Genomic DNA, 18,087 nt, shown 5'->3' with positions numbered 1-18,087 from the left:
CACTGGTCTTTAATTTTGAAGTATGTACTGATGATAACATAAGTGAAGTTCTTGGACAGTGTATAAAATTACAGATGATTTCTATACATCGGTTTTATGTTGAAAATCTACCAGACACTATTATTTTAAGCGTTTTAAAACTGAATTCATTAGGATTTCTGCATATGAATTGTCATATGTGGACACTGAAAGTTTTACTCATTTTCCATTTTTTTCCAACCAGAAATAGTTTAATGTGATTTTTGTTCCTCATATGTCCTGGCTGTGACCTCTACTATATAAGTAGCAACTGAGGAAATCCTTGTCTTGTGTGTGACTGTAATAGGAAAAAAACCCAAGGCTCTCCTCATCAAGTGTGATGGTAACTAGATGTTTCTCCCCACCCAGGTTTAGAAGGTCACATTTAAGCCTCTTCTTCTGACTGTTAATTTTTAAAGCACAGTCTATCAAGTCCTTTTTCTACATTAAAAAGGAGGATTAAAGAAGACAACTGGAAAACTCACTGTTAGCTATATCATGAGGATATACTAAGATGACTTAACTATGGGAAACTTCAAATACTAGAAATTTTCCACAATTATAAAATGGCATTACATAATATATGGACTGTCTTTAACACAATTTGAGAGAGAAGGTCTATGTGTGAAAGTGGGGATGGAATGGGACTGTTTGTATAGTGACAGTTCCTGGGGACGTAATGAGTGCGAGTGAACTTCACTCTGCCTGCTGTAGGGTACACTCATTTTGTTGTTGTCGAGCTGAGAATGAAAGCCAGAGTTCTGTACACCATAGGCAAGCACTGTGTGTTTGAACTGTCCATCTAGAGATTCTCCAAAAAGGTGTTCAAAATTTCATTTATGTTTTAAATCCCATAAACACTTTTAAATTACAGAAAAATTTTGGCATAATTTATATGGTTAAAGATAGAAGCAATCCATCCATGTCCTAGTGCACCCACTCGAGGAAGTACAAACTTGCAAAGTAAGTTCATGTTAAATTAAACTTTCTATAAATTCCTCCCAATTCCATGATGTGATCCTGCTTGAACCCTGCTTCCAGAGCACAGTGTCCTCTCTTAGGTTCCTATTCAATCATCTTTCCATAAAACTCTCTATTCCAGCATGAATACTCTCTCCTCTGCTGTCACTTGAGAGCATCCAATAAGTTCTTTTAATGGTATGTGGTATTATTTGCTGACTTTGAATACAGATTTTCTTTTTGCACAATTCCCACTTCTTTGAGAATAGTGATTGCATCTTGCCTTGTGACACTCTATTGTCCACAGGCTCCCAGAGTCCTCAGGTCTTAATAAGTCCTTCAGAACTGATGGGCTATCTGGTTAATGATTACTTCTTAATATGATTACTGTTATGTTGGTAATTGTGGGACAACACTGATAAAACAACAAAGTAATATTATAACCTACTAATAAAACTGAAGTATTATGAGTGCATAGATAAAATTACTGTCAGGCTCAGTATTATTCCTTTCTGTAGCCTGACACATGATAGAAGGCTAGAGATTAAAGGTTCTCAGAAGACTATTCAGGGTATTCTATTTACAAATGCAGACACAGACTGCGGTTATAGTTTGTACAGTCGACTTGAACACAGACAAAGACGGCTAAACTCCAAAGCAGCTCATGTTCTTTTAACGGTTTAGCCCATCGTCAGTATGGGCTTAGCCATACGTCTTGTGCAATAAACACATCAAGCAGAGCCAGAACAGGAAATCTAAGACACACCTGATCGTCTCACTGTGATTCTGTTTTCCATGTGCAAATAGGAGGACAGTGCACTAAGATTCAGACAAGATAACCACAGGGAACTCTTGCACCAAACTCTAAGATACAAGGTAGTGAGAACTGGAAACATTAATGGTGCAATCCATGAGAGTTTTCTGATAAATTGAAAAGGATAAACGTTGCTAACTTGATATTTTTCCACAGATGTCTGAGCATTAAATTATCCCTGCATTAAAAAAAAAAAAAGGTCCCATGAAAATAAACTGTGAATCACAACAGGCTAAAGCTGAGTTCAAGACACCATTTTGGTCAAATTTGTATCTTTTTGGTTTAAAAACTTCTCATTCTGATGACCTAATTTATTTATTTTAAATAGCATGCAAGCTATCCAATTTCATTATGACATTTAAAAACTGTTTTCGATTATTTTCTTCATGCTATGTTCTCTTCTACTGCCGTGATATCCTGGTACCTTTCCAATCCATGAATAAATGTGTGTGTGTGTGTGTGTGTGTGTGTGTGTGTGTGTGTGTCATTCTGCAGTTTTACTTTTGAGATAGGATGCCTCACTGAATCTGAACTCTGCTTTGGCCAGAATGGGTGGCCAGCGGGTCCTGGCCCCTCCCCAAGCCTGTGCTGGGTACAGATGCACAGCAGAGCATCCTGCTCTTTCACCTGCGTTCTGTGGCTCTTGTACAACAGTATTTCAGCAGTGAGCTCTCTCTCCAGACTCAAGAGTCTTAAAGTGCCTTACAAGGAGAAAAACAAACAAATTCCAGTAAAAATCTGTTCTCAAAGAAAACTTCAGTGATTCTGTTCTCTAGTTACATTGCATTCAGACTCAAAAACACTAAAACACTAAACAGAACAAAGCAGACACACTTGTCCAGCACAAACCTCCAATGTGAAGAACAGAGGACCCATGGCTCCCGCTGCACATGTAGCAGAGGACGGCCTTGTCAGGGACCAGTGGAGGAGAGGCCCTGTGGTCCTGTGACGGTGTGATGCCCAGTGAAGGGGAATGAAGGGTGGGGAGGAGGGGGTGGAGCACCCACATGAGGCAGGGGGAGGGGGATGGAATAGGAGGTTTCCTGAGCAGAAACCCAGAAAGGGGATAACATTTGAAATGTAAATAAAGAAAATATCCAATAAAGGAAAAGAAAAAATTAAAAATGAAAAAATAAACAAAACAAAACAATCCCCCCTCCCAGCAATCTAAGCTTGCTGTGAGGATGATGATGGCTCAGCTCTCTGGGTCTACTTACTGCAGAGTAAGTTACAGATGTGTCCTTTCACTTGATTAATCTTGACAATGAGGCAGTCTAACTAGAATTCCTATTTTACATGTCAGGAAATTGAGGCTTTGAGAGGTTAATTACTTGTCAAAGGTCATTTTCTAGAAAGAACACACACCATCTGTCTTACTGTAGTGTTCATTTTGAATTAAAACATTATACCACAGGAAAAGAATGAATGAAAAACAAAGTATGTACCAATAAAATGCTGAGCAAACATCAGCTTTAGGAAGCAGGCTGTGACATCATCTTCGTGTCAGAGTCTAAGGTGTTCAGGGGGCGGTGTCCTAGAACACATCAGTTTTTACTCTGCCTCATACAATTGATGTTTAGGAAATTTTTGTTCAAAATAGCTAGCCAAAGTTGACAGAACACCTAGACCTTTTGTGAACTAAAACATTATTCAGTTAAAATTATAAATGCTTATACATTTGAACTTCCTGTTTTATAGTCAATTGAATGTTGTGTATTTGTGGTTTCAGTCAGAACAAGCAGGCTTTAAAAGCCATTTGAAGAAATGACTGGTACTTATTAAAGGATTACTAGTAGACATGAATCCTTGTGAACATAAAAGGAGAATATAATGTATACCATCTAAACCTTAAAAACATGATAGTAAGCTGAAATTATCATCAAAGTCTCCTATCCTAGGTATGGAATTTTTTTCGGAGCTGGGGACCGAACCCACAGCCTTGTGCTTGCTAGGTAAGCACTCTACCACTGAGCTAAATCCCCAATCCTCTAGGTATGGAATTTTAAGGGAAGCACAATAACGTTATCTGGCTTAACATGATCTGATTTTGTTTGTAATTATGAAAAAAATTAAATTCATTTTAACTAATGAACTTCTGTTAATGCCATTGTTAACACTATAGAACAAGTATACTTTAAGATACAAAGAGAACATTATTTCACATGTAACTGAATCGGGAACATTTACACATTTAAAAGTCTGACTGCAGATAAACATGTATCCTTCTGGGCAACATCCATGGAGAAGAGCACCATGACAAAACAACAAGGCAAGTCCAGGATGTCCGCTGGTCCTGCCAGTCCTGCCAGTCCTGCCTGATCTTAAAAGTCTTGCTGGACTACCATCCACATCTTTAGTTAATATTGACTTAGCTCTTTGTGATAGCAGTGATATTAGAAGTTTATACACATCAAGGGTAGCTTAAGGATGTCAGTTTATTATATCTTGTACTGTGTGCTACCATTGCAAGTCACTGCTTTGGAAATTAATAATGAAAATGTTCTTTAACAATTCCAATTACTAGCTATTAACATCCAAAATATATAAAGAACTCAAGAAGCTAACCTCCCCAAACCCAAATAACCCAATTTAAAAGCAGCATACAGAGCTAAACATAGAATTCACAACAGAAGAATCTCAAATGGTCAAGAAGAAATGTCCTTAGTTATCAGAGAAATGCAAATCAAATGACCCTGAGATTCCACTTCACACCAATCAGAATCAAAAACTCAGGTGGCAGCACATGCTGGCAAGGATGTGGAGAAAGGAAAACTCCTCCATTGCTGGTAAGATTGTAAACTTGTACAACCACTCTGGGAATCAATCTGGAGGTTCTTCAAAAAAGTGGAAATAGTTCTTCAGAAAATGTGGTTCCTTTACACAATGGAATACTATTCAGCTATTAAAAATGAGGGCATCATGAATTTTGCAGGCAAATGGATGGAACTAGAAAATATCCTGAGTAAGGAAACTCAGACCCAAAAGGACATACATGGTAGGTACTCACTAATAAGTGGATATTAGCCAAAAAGTACAGAATACTTAGGATGCAACCCACAGATCGTAAGTGTAAGAAGCAGAGATGCCCAAGTGAGGAGGCTTCAATCTCACTTAGAGGAGGCAGAGGGAGGGAGGGGGGGACCTGAGTGGAAGAGGGGAGAGGGAGGGAAAAGGGGGAACGGGATCAGATATTGGGGGTAGGGGACAGGAAAGAAGCCCAAAGGGCCAAGAGAATCAATGGAAATAAGCAGCCTTAGGGAGCGGGAGGTGGGGGGACTCTCTAGAAAGTACCAGAGACCCAGGAGGTGGGAACACTCTCAGGACTCACTGGGGGAGACCTTAGCCAAAATGCTCAACGCTGGGGAAAGGAAACTTGAAGAGTCCACCTCCAGTAGATAGACAGGGCCTCGGGTGGAGGGACGAAATTCCCGACCCAGGATGGTTTCTGTCTAAAAGAACTGCAGGGACAAAAGCCAACAGCCTGAAGGAAAGCCAGTCTAATGACTGGCCCAACTTGGGATCCATCTCATGGGGGGGGACACCAAGGCCTTACAGTACTATGCTGTGATGTGCTTACAGACAGAAGCCTAGCATAGCTGTCCTGAGAGACCCTATCAGCAGCTGACTGAGACAGAAGCAGATCCTTACACCTAACTATGGGACTGAAGTCAAGGACCGCAATAGTTTCTAACTTATCTATAAACTCCTTTGTGATACAGATTCTTGCTTGTAAAGTCGCACATAAAGTTGAAGCTCAACACTCATCACATTATTAATATGAATTGTATAAAATCAGTGTAAGAATAGGAAAGTAGATTCTTCAGCATATACATATTTATCTCCCTCCCTAAAAACTATGTTCAGCATCAAATATTTACCAATTATTGATCTATTACAGGATATCACAACAAACAAATAGAAAGCTTTCTTCTTGAAGAACTTACTCTAGAGAACAACGAACAAAGAAAATAGAGTCTAGTATCACGATTATGAAAAAAAGAAAAGTGCAATAGTTAAGAGACGGATATAATGAGGGGACAGGTTATTCTTGACAGTGTGGTCAGGGACACTTGAACAAAAACAGACTGCAGTGGCCTTCTGGGTGAATTGCAGAGAAATCATGCTTAGAAATGTCTGTGATAGACACAAAAGAACGCACATGGTATGTGCTCACTGAGAAGTGGATATTCGCCCAGAAGCTCACAATGCTCATGATACAACCAATAGACCACAGGGGGCTTAGGAGGAAGGAAGACCAGGGTGTGAGTGCTTCAGTCTTGCACTGAGGGGGGAACAGGATGATTGCAGAAGGGTGACCTTCTTGTGGAGGGAGGGGGACCAGGGAGGGATAGCAGAGGGAGGAAATAAGGGGGGACAGTATCAAGTACCAGGGAGGACAGGAGAGAGGTACAGAGGGTCAGGAAATTGAATAAAAATATGTAGCAGTAGGGGATAAGAAATTGGGGATAGCCACTGGAGGGTCGCAGACACCACAGAAGAGAGAGGCTCCCAGGACCCAACAGGTATCACGTTAGCAGGATTGTGCAGCAAAGAGGAGACAGAACCTGTAGAGACTACCTCTAGTAGTCAAGGGATGGGGCCACCCACCCCCTCAAAGTTTTTAACCCAGAAATGTTCTTGTCTAAAGGAAAGACAGGGACAAACAAAACAAAACAAAACAAAACAAAACAAACAACAATAACAACAAAAACAGAGCAGAGACTGAAGGAAGGCCATCCGGGGACCACCCGACCTGGGAATCCATCCTGTCTGCAGACACGTCTGTTAGCATTTTGTCTAAGCCTTGCCCCACAGTCACCTGGCAAGGCAGGTGTGCCTGACTCACTACAAAAGGGGCTGCTCACCCCATCTGCTCTCTCTTACTCTTGCCTTCTTGCTCCTGCTCTGTCCTTGCAACTCCTTAGGAAGAACAATGTTGACTGTCTGGACCACCCAGTACTCCCAGTGACTAGACTACCAACCAAGGAGTGTACAGGAAGACTCCAGATACATATGTAGCAGAGGATGGCCTGGTCTGACATCAATGGGAGGGGAGGCCTTTGGTCCTGTGGAGGCTTGTTGCTCCAGTGTAGGGAGATGCTGGAATGGTGAGGTGGGGTGGGTGGGTGAGGGGAGCACTCTCATAGAGACAAAAGGAAGGAGGAAGAGGGCAGATGTGGGATGGCATTTTAGAGGGGTAACTGGGAAGAGGGATATCATTTGAGATGTAAACAAATGGAATGATTAATAAAAAGTAAAACAAACAAACAAACAAACAAACAAACAAAAAAACCAAAGAGGCATTCAGTAAAAGGAATGAGTAATTTAAAAAATGGGAAGAAAGAACAAAAGAAAGAAATGCCTGTGGTAATAGCCAAGTGTGGCTGGACTGAGCCAAGCTTGGAAATATTAACGAATGAAGTCAGAGATAACTGAGGGTCAGATGTGCTTCCCTTCCCAGGAGGTATCAATTGTAAATAGATTCTCGGTTATTTACTTTGTGCGACTTCCTCTTTTCTGAGTAGGATTATGTCTGGCTTGAATTTGTGCGGCTCTTACACATGCTACTATAATTTCTGTGATTCGTATGAACATTAGCATTACTGTGTATTGAAAATGCTGTTTCAGGGGCTGGAGAGATGGCTCAGTGGTTAAGAGCACTGACTGCTCTTCCAGAGGTCCTGAGTTCAATTCCCAGCAACCACATGGTGGCTCACAACCATTTGTAATGGGATCTGATGCCCTCTTCTGGTGTGTCTGCAGACAGCTCCAGTGTACTAACATACAAAATGAATAAATACATAAAAAAGCAAAGAAAATGCTGTTTCCTAGGCACCATCCACCACCTTACAATTGGTCTGCCTCATCTTCAAATTGATCTCTGAGCTTTGAGGAAAGGAGTTTGGTGAAGACATTTAATTTAGTGTTGAGTGTTTCTTGTCTCTGGTAGCTTCGTACATTATGTCTAGTTGTGGTCTCTGTGTTTATTTCCCTCAACTGCAAGAAGAAGCTTCTCTGATAGGGTTGAAGTGATACACTGCTCTACTGGTGTGGCAGTATGGCTTTAGGAATCCTGTTACTTCTGTGCTCTTTTAGCAGAATAGTAGTAGGTGCCCCCCACGCCCAGAATTTATGCCTATACAGTCTCAGGTACTTTGCCTCATTAAGAGTGTCAGAAGTGAGTTCCATTTCATCTAGTGGGCCTTTAATCTAACAAAATTGTGGGTGACTAAGCTTGTAACACCTGTAGCATGACCGCATCAGTATGTTGCGGCATGTCACGGTGGAGGAGGAAGATTTCCTAGCTAGGCGAGACTGACGACTGTTTGTCTACTCTGGTAGCATGTACAGTACCTCTCAACACTATGGCTTATACTTTCTTGGGGTTGAAGTTTCTAATTAAGCACCAATGTGATTTCTCCATGGTTAATGACATTACTAAGGGGTGTCTTTACCAATAGAGCCTAGATGTCAAGTTGAGGTGGGCAACCAGTAGCCTTGGCAACGGCCTGTAATATTTAGAGGCATTGGCCAATGGTTCAACAAGATTTACATTCCTGATTCTGCAGGTTTTACTTGGTAGGCAAAGCATCTAGTTGGGGCATATCTTTTCCCTTATATGGTAACTAATTTAAATTAGTTTCATGTTAGGATACTTTTAGAGTACTAAATTTTCATATGGCTTTTCAGAAAGGCCTTTATTGTTAGTTAGACCCCTATATATTTCCTCTGTTCTCCTGCAGTGGTGATTTGAATGGGAATGGCCGCCTTACTCGAATATTTGCACGCTTAGTCTCTGGTTGGTGAACTTTGAAGCGGATTAGAAGGATTAGTTGCCAAGACTGTAGTTTACTCTCCACAAACTCACATCAAGGCCCTATTGCTGAAGAGAACACCCATACGACTCACTGAACACGAAGAGGTTGAGCTGGTGTCTACGAGAGCCTTCACTCCTACATTCTAGCTTCTTTGGCATAGGAAGGTACTCTGCATCCTACCCAGGGAGAAATGCAAAGACCAAGCCAGCAACAAACCCGTGGGCCTACAATGGTATTCTGCCTGAAAGATTTACTAGGGCAATGGTGACTCAAAATTTGTGGGAGTGACCAACCAATATCTGATTTGACTTAAAGATCACTCCACAAGATGGTACTCATACCTGACTCTACTTGGGTGGCTAAGAATCAGAGACTAGACAGCCCAGGGACCTAAGGTAAAACCAAACAATACTGGTCTAAAAAACTGTGTTGAAATGATCCCTGAGGACATTCTGTTATATTCATAGGAAGTGCCCTGCCCAGTAGCAGATGGGAGAAAATAAGGAGACCTACAGCCAGATCACATGCAGAGAGTGAGAGACCTGGGGACAATCAGCTCTAAAGGGGATGTCTCCATCAAATCCATCCCCTCAGAGCTCAAGGGACCAAAAGAAAGCGGAGGCAGAAAGCATTGTAAGAGCCAGAGGAGACGGTGGACACCAGGAAACAACATGACCACAGCTCACATGAGCACACAGACCAGAGGGAGCTCACATGAGCACACAGACCACAGGGAGCGCGTGCAGGACCTGCATGGGTCGGACCAGGTCCGCGGTGCGTGCTTTATGTCTTCCACTTTAGAGGTTGTTTTTTTCCAAGTGTTTGAATGAGTAGGTTTCTGTATCTTGTAACTTCTCTTGGGCTCTTTTCCTTCTGTTCGCTTGTTTTGTCTAGTTCTAATATATTAATTTCTATTTTATCTTATCTTACCATATTATATCATATCATGTTGTATTATTATGCCTTAGAAGCTTGTTTGCTTTCTAATGAGGGACTGAAAGGGAATGGATCCAGATGGGAAATGAGATGTGGAGGAACTGGGAGGAGTAAAGGGGTAGGGGACTGTAATCAATATATTATGTAAGAAAAAAAACTAGTTTCAATAAAAGGAGAAACAAAGAAGATGGTGGAGCCTTGTTGGAGTAGGTGTATGATTCAGGGTTGGCTCTGAGATTTCAAGAGAGATTTCAGGCCCAGTGGTCTCTGCCTGCTGCCCGTGGATCAAGATGTAAAGCTCTGAGCTACTGCTCAAGCACCATGCCTGCCTGCCTGCTGCCCTGCTCCCTGCAGTGGTGATAACAGACTCACCCTCTCAAACTGTTGAGTTAGATACCAGGTAAATACTTGCTTTTCCAAGAGTTGCCTTGGTCATGGTGTCTCCACAGCAATACTTTAAGACACCTGCCCTTTCACCGGCCCCTTCATTTAATCTCCCTAATCTAGTCTCTCCTTTATCTGTTAATTTATATTCTATGTCTCTTTCCATGAAAGAGCCTTCCTGTTTCTGGTCCCTTATGAACTACCTAGACTATGTGGATATTTTAAAGGAAACACACATATCTAAATTAAAAGCTAATATCGACATATTATTGAAAACATGCAACATTTTGTCTGTCTGGATTACTTATTTCAATGATTACTTCTATCTCCATCCAATGATCTGTGATTTTCATTTTCCTTAAAAAGTTAATGTTATTCCATTGTGTCAATATGCCACATCCAATATCTATTCATAGCTGGCCAACATCTGGGCTTTCCCCTATTTCTAGCTATCAGGAATAGAGCAGGGATGAGCAGGGATGAGCACGGATGAGCACGGATGAGCAAGATGCAATCTTTTGGGTATATGCCTAAACGCGCGAGAGGTACAACCTGGGGGAGATCGGTTTCCAGCTTTTGGGGAAGCCTCCTCAGTGGTCTCTCCATAGTGACTGTACCAGGTTTCACCATCAACAGCCATCAGTAAGTGTTAGCTTTCTTCACATCCTCACCACCATGGGCTGTCATCTGTTTTATTGATTTCGGCTATTCTGAGTGGGGTAAGATGAAATCTAGGAGAAGTTATAACTTGCGTATCCCGACGGCGAAGGTCGTCTAGCAGAAGGCAGTTCCAGTGACTTTCAGAGTTATTTCTGTAAGACCAGTGTGTGACTAACTGCAAAATGTAGAAACAGTAGGCGTGGAAAGTGTATCTTCACAGCAGCAATTGTTAACTCTGTTTAGAGTTAGGCTATGCAACTCAGATTTAGGCAGTTCTACGGTGATTATTTTATTTATTTATTTATTTATTTATTTATTTATTTATTTATTTATTCACACTCCAGATTTTATTCCCCTCCCAGTCCACCCTCCGATGGCTACACATCGCATACCTCCCCCATCTCAGTTGTGAGTTGCTGGAGATGGGTAATAGAAGCTAAATCTGTATTTATTAGTGAGTAAATCAAGTGATTCTAATGCTGGTTATAACTAAGAGTAGAATGAAAACCAAACAAATACTGCAATATTCACTGTGCAATTCAAACCACAGAAAGTGGGACAGCAAGATACCCTCCATTGCCATTGGGGTCTGCCTACCTGCACACCAACCTATAGACCCTGACTACAATTGTGCAGGCAAACATGTGGCATTTTATGTGTGGCAGTTTTCTACAAGTCTATAATGAAGTACTACGCTCTGGATGGTTTAAAAAACAATTAGGGACACAAGAAGTCTGAAATCAGGTGTCAGTGGGCTACACTCTCTGTGCCGTTGTCTTTCCCAGACAACTCAGTGCTGGCATTCTGAGGGCAGTATACATGGCTGTCCTCTATCCATGTGTCTTCATGAGGAGTCTCCTCGGTGTCTCTGATTCTGTACAAACTTCTTCCTTATAAAACACCTGTCATGCCGAATCAAAGCTCACCTGAAAGACCTCATTTTCACCTTTTCCCTCTGTAATGACCCTACTTCAAATAAAGTCACATTAAAAAGTTATGGGAGTTCAGCCTGGTTTTGCAGGGAGGAACATAATTCAATCCATAGAAATAACCAACCACTGCAGATGTCCTGCATATCTGAAGTTGGGTTTCTTGGATTTTGCTAGGAAAGTATTAGAATTTTTTTTAAGAACTCTCATGGAGGTGCAGTGTCTCCTACAATCCTGAATACAGGTAACAAAAGCAGTGTTTGGGCCATCGGTGCTGACAGCAATGACTGGCATTTTTATTCCATAGCACTTGCAATTACCTCCCGAACAGCTTTCATAAGCACCTCTAAAAAGATTGTAGTTATTAAAACATGCACTGCTAGGCCTGCTGCTGCTTGATGTGTTAATAATGAAGCACACACATATATCATGACACAGTACTTGCACTACTGCACATGACTTACATTTGTTTTGATTTAATTGCATTTTAGGCATTTGACTATGTTAGTTTGAGAAAAATACAGTGAAAGATTAATCCAATAGTCTCAATGGATTTTCACATTTCACACTTAAGGTAGTCAGTTGTAGACTAAGTATTCAAGAATCATACAGGACATAGTATATTAAACTATTTCTTTTACCATAGTCCACCAAGTTCCCATATTTTACATATAATCTAAAATACATCTCTCATACACTACTCAGAAACCTGAAACAAAAGCATCATAAAACAATTATTGATCCTTATTGTATAGTATGCATTCTGATATTTTCCTTTTAATATAAAATGTTAATTTTAACTACGAAATTTATTTCTGTAACTAGAATGAAAATGAAATAATTTTGTTAAGTGTCTTTGGAGACATTTTTTTCTCATAGCATATTATAAAAGGTGAAATCTGAAAAAAGTGAAAGCTGATGATATATAATATATAACATATATTTATACATACACACACACATACACACACACACACACACACACACACACACACCACATACCACATAATTTTAGATGTGGCATTTAGATGAGCAAATATTTCAACTGACCAGGTATCACTTAGACAACTGGTTATATAAATGGATGTAAATTTTAATGGTGTAAACATAAATTTTACTAAACATAGAAGCAAAGAGTTAAAAATATTTTAGGTAATTTATAAATTATAAAAATCCTTTCAATCCTTAGAGCTTAATTTCATTGACAAATTCTTCACTCCCAATTACAATATCAGGTACAGGAGTTTCTCAAAAAAACATTTACTTGAAGTATAAAGTGTTTTACCTGTAGTAAACTCGTAATGTCTGGATTTCTTCTTCCAGCCTTTTGTACTGTTCAATTGCAGTTTCTCTGGCTTGCTGCATTGATAATAATTTTGCCTGCAAGTAATTGTTTTAAAATTGGGTATTAATTTTGGTATGTTAAAATACAGGATGGAGTATGACTGTTAGTTAAACCTTTTTGGTAGTTTAAAATTCTAGCCAGATTTTTTGCAGACTCAATTTCCCGCAAAGTAGTCCGATTACATTGGAAACAGGAATACTGAAGACACACATGTCGTAAGTAGGCTAACTTTGCTAGTTACTGAACTTCAACTTCATTTTATCTGCGCTATCAGGTTATGCCTTTCTGCAATGTTTAACTTTATACACATGATTCAGAATGTAGAACATGGGTTCAGAGAGGCATCCGGAGTGGAGATAAGCCCAGCGCGCATTTCACACACACTTTAATGTGGCGCCGCTGCCTGCTCGCGCTAGATTTTCTTTTAACTTTATTAACAGTAAAACTCAGGAAATTTTAAGCATGTTGTCAAGCCATCTTTGATACACAAAACTGTGACCTGATTCTTATAGATAGAAGTTAACCCTGTCAACTCCTTTTCTGCAAGGGAAAATTTCCTCCTAAAAGTGCAGTGACAGAAACTTTCTTTGTTAGAGACACTTTGCTAAAAGAATAGGCAATTAAGTCTACAAAATTTTAAATCCAGTTTAACTGATAAAGTATAATTGTTATAGATATTAATGAGAACTATGGCATCTTCATGCATATATACATTGTGTGATATATGAGAAAAAGAAACTTTTACCATTTATTATAGATTTATCAGTTTTTTGTGGTATAAACTTTTCTTTATTGGTTATTTTATTTATTTACATTTCAAATCCTATCCCCCTTCCGCGTTTCCCCTCCACAAACCCCCTATCCCCTCCTCTTCCCCCTGCTTCTATGACGGTGCTCCCCTGCCCACTCACTCCCACCTCAGTGCCCTAGCTTTCCTCTACACTGGGTCATTGAGCCTCCACAGGGCCAAGGGCCTTCCCGCCCATTGATGCCTGACAAGGCCCATCCTCTGCTACATATGCGGCTGGAGCCATGGGTCGCTCCATGTGTACTCTTTGGTTGGTGGTTTAGTCCCCAGGAGTTCTGGGTATCTGGTTGGTTGATATTGTTGTTCTTCCTATGGGGTTGCAAACCCCTTCAGCTCCTTCAGTCCTTTCCTAACTCCTCCATTGGGGTCCCCATGCTCAGTCCAATGGCTGGCTGCATAAACTTTTAAGGTATTTCCTCCTAGCTTTTTGGAGTAAATTGTTACTTGCATTTTCATTTTGGTAGGGCTCAAAGTCCTAGTTTTAAAATAGTTACACATGTTGCCACCATCATTTTCACACGTTTTAAGAAATGCCAAGAAGAGTTTAACATTACTTATAAAATAGGGTACTAGTATGACAAGTTTTCATACTGTTTATTTAAAATTCAATTTACATGAAAACATTGTCTTTCAGTTTAAATGGCCTTTGACAGCTAACATGCAATTGTTTCAAACCTGAAAACTACACTGTCGATAATTAAAAGTAATTTAAAGTCTGGAGTCAGAGGATCAGCATCTTGCTGAATGCATAAGATTTCAGTGGAATTAGTTTCTTGCATAAGAATGTAGTAAATAGGAAAATAATAAAAACCCAATTATGAGAAAATTAATTAGTGTAATGAAAATGAACACTAGATAATGCAACTTTTCTATTTTAATAATGGAAAATTATAAAAGCATGGAGCAGCCTGGATATTTGCATATAAGTTTAGGTACAAGATATTAGTTTGTTTTCTATCTGGGCTAAGAAATTGTAACAGAGTTACTCTGTAATTAAATTTAAGATGTTAGAATGATTGCTTTAATTTTCTGAATTTCATAACTACAGGTAAGATATCCCCTCTAACTAGGAAAAAACACTCAAAATAAACTCTTGTTTGCATATTAAAAATGTTTTCTCCTTTAGAGTTATATCCTTATAGATGCTTTATAGTTTGTATTTTTTTTTTACCTTTTGTACTTATAGTCTTATTTTTGGGTAAAATTTCATAAAAGTAAAACATATATGTAACATCCAATAACTATACACATAGTTTTTTTCAAATTAGGCTTATGGAGTTATAATTACAGACAATGAAACTCAATGATTTGTATTCTATTATCTGTATTTTTTTTAATGTTAGACAGAGTAAGAAATCTGTAGGACAGATCATCTTGGAACACACTGTGTAGCCCATGTCTGGGACTTAAGCAACTTTTTTTCCAGCTTTCCAACTGCTGCCATTACAGGCATGAGCCACCTGGTCATTTCTGTACACTGTAACACACACATGCACACACACACGCACTCACATGCACATACATACATATATATACACACACACACACTCACACGCACACACACACGTACATATATACACACACACACTCACATGCACACACACATACACACACACACATGCACACACACAGCATTGCAGTCAAGGTATAAAACATTTCCATTATCTTCAAATGTCTCTCTGTACATCAGTGAAGTCCCTAACCTTCGTTTATACTTCTCCTCTGCTTTATAGCCTTACTTTCTCTGGAACATTATGTAAAAGAAACTAACTCTTATTTTACTTAATGCACTTTGAGATTTGTTTACGTTATTGTACATACCAGTTGTTTGTTCTTTTATAATCATGAATAACACTATGTTGAGAATTACAAAGTGAATATCTACTCACCAGCTGAGCGACATTTTGCTTTAGTTTTAGAAGCTATTAATACAGTCACTATAAATATCTGCAATATATGTCATTTTCATTTTTCTTGAGTATCTAACTGCCCAGACATAGATTTATGGTCCTATGATATGTATATTTATATATTTTAGGAAGAAATTCCAAAACTTGGTGATTTCACTGAAATAATATTCAGGGTTCAGTCTTAGAAGGATATCACCTAATGCATTCCTGTTCTGGAAGTGGATGGTTAAAGTGCTTACAGACATTACCACAGTCTGTCCTTGCAACCTGCCTATAGGATAGTCCTCATTATTTCCCAGTGAAGCATGAATCACATCATCATTAGGTAAAAGAATTACTGACAGCCAGATTCATCATAATGCATCTTCCGCATTCTGTGTCCTTTCGTCACACCTGAAATAATAATGATAAAGATTGGCTGCCTAGTGCTAAAGTTTATACCTCCTCTGAGTATTGTGGTTGGAAGGGACAGCTTTTTGAACTGGTACTACGTTAGAAAGGAACTATGCTGTTTTAGTAAGTCTTATCTAGCAATTCAGAAGGACAAAGGCAGGATTATACTGTTCACAGAACTGAGCGATATTTACTGTTGCTACTGTGGATAGCAATCGTTATCTTATTTTCAAATCTTTTATGTTTGGTTTCAATGTGTTTTTAATAGTTATAGTCTGAAACGGTTCAGCTTTCCCTCGGTATCACCAAGATGATTAATTCTCTTTAGACAGAACAGAGGCAGTTGATTGTCTTCATGATATCTGCTAAATAAAGGAGCATGGCATGCAAATAAAATGAAGACTCGGGCCACAGATTTGAGAGGCATCTTAGAGGTAACACAGTCCTATTTTTATGATGAGAGAATTTCTGCCATTTCAACATATGCAGAGGAAACAGTTGGAACTTGTCCAAGGCTTCACAACTAATTACAAGGATAGTTGAAACTATGAATAGAAATATTCATAAGGCATTGTTTATCTCATATTACAAGACCACATTTGAATATGATGTAATTTAAGTGTATGTTACATTTTTAAAGAGTCATTTTGATGGGGGTTGGGGATTTAGCTCAGCAAGCGCAAGGCCCTGGGTTCGGTCCCCAGCTCCGAAAAAAAGAAAAAAAAATAAAGAGTCATTTTGAAAGAATAGTCATAAATACATTAAACTGTGTTATAGTTATGAACATATCTAGAGACATCTTGCATGTCTTTAAGGATGTGTCTAGACAGTTTTTCAAGCAATGACTATAGGACATGCAGGATTTTAGTTCTCAAACTTGTGAGCAGATTTCGAGCTTGGTAGATAACGTGTAACTATAAATATGGGAAAAAGTAGTATATAAATTAAAGTCTTATCAAAATGATAAAAGTGAGAGGATTTCCTATACAATCCATCTCAGAAGGACTTACTTGCTCACTACATTGTGTAATGCTTTTTTAGAGCATTTTAGTGGTTATATTTTATACTTATGTCTTGTCCTTTGGTTTACCAAAATGAAGACAATCAAGTTATTCATTCATAGAGAACAGTATATGCACTGCTCAATGACCCATGAGGAAGTCTGATATGAAAGAGGGGCAGGAGATTGTGGTGGAAAAGAAATTATATTATTAACAACTGAAGTTGATCCTTGAGCTATAAGCACAACTCACAGAAACAAATTAGAAATTTAGAAAAAGTATGCTAGAAACAGAGCCCAGCAAGGTCCGTGCAACCAGAGACTTGGAGGGCATCCTGACTCTCTACTGCAAGCTACACCATTAGGCAACCTAGTGCTTCATGTGCTCCCACTTTCTCATCTACACAATGGAGTAAGCTAAAATCTATTTGCGAGGTGCTGATACTCATACAATATAATGAAACCTGTGACATACATACAATAGTACACAGCACATAAAAGGTTTCAATGACCTATTGTTGAATCATTAGTAGGACAAAAGCTGCATCATCAACTTGCTGAGTGAGGAGTTGAGTAGAAGTTAATACCTACCACGCAGGAGAAGAAAATAAATGTTCAGCACCACTCTGCCTCAGAAATTTAACACCTTTGCACTCAGAACAAAAAGATGGATGAGCCTCTGTGAGGCCATTTGTGGGTTTTCTTATGAGTCTATGTATCTCTACCAAGAAACACATTGTTGACCAAGACAGCGCCTACACACGTTTTGTTAGTAACTATGTGTGCTATATTAAGGAATGTAAGGGATAAAAAGACTGCCTTGCTTTCTCAGGCACATGTTACTCCATCCCCTTTCTTGGTTAAACAGCTTCGCTCAAAGCACAATGCTTCAATATTATGAAGTTTATAAAAGACTTAAAGTATAAGACATTATTGAACTTGACACGGTAAGAAATTGAATGCTTTTGTTGAAAAGATAAATGTTATTTCTATCATTTTGGAAGGGAGGAAAATAAGAGAGAATAATATTATTAACTATATGGACATTTTAGTAGCAGGAAAAATGATACAAAAGAAATCCAGGTTTTCCAAATCATAATATTTTACTATAA

At 39.1% G+C, this 18,087-nt stretch overlaps 1 protein-coding gene across 1 annotated transcript in view; it reads right to left on the bottom strand.

Annotated features, from left to right (window-relative positions):
- The window catches only part of Mipol1 (mirror-image polydactyly 1), a 292,380-nt gene that overhangs the window by 68,466 nt on the left and 205,827 nt on the right, over positions 1-18,087 (bottom strand). The window contains exon 9 of the mRNA XM_032907776.1: positions 12,805-12,899. Within this exon, the coding sequence (XP_032763667.1) occupies positions 12,805-12,899 (95 nt within the window). The remainder of the gene's footprint in view (positions 1-12,804; positions 12,900-18,087) is intronic.

Source organism: Rattus rattus, chromosome 7 (assembly GCF_011064425.1).
Source record: "Rattus rattus isolate New Zealand chromosome 7, Rrattus_CSIRO_v1, whole genome shotgun sequence".
Taxonomy (NCBI): Eukaryota; Metazoa; Chordata; class Mammalia; order Rodentia; family Muridae; genus Rattus; species Rattus rattus.
This window is presented reverse-complemented; position numbering and strand designations above follow the sequence as displayed.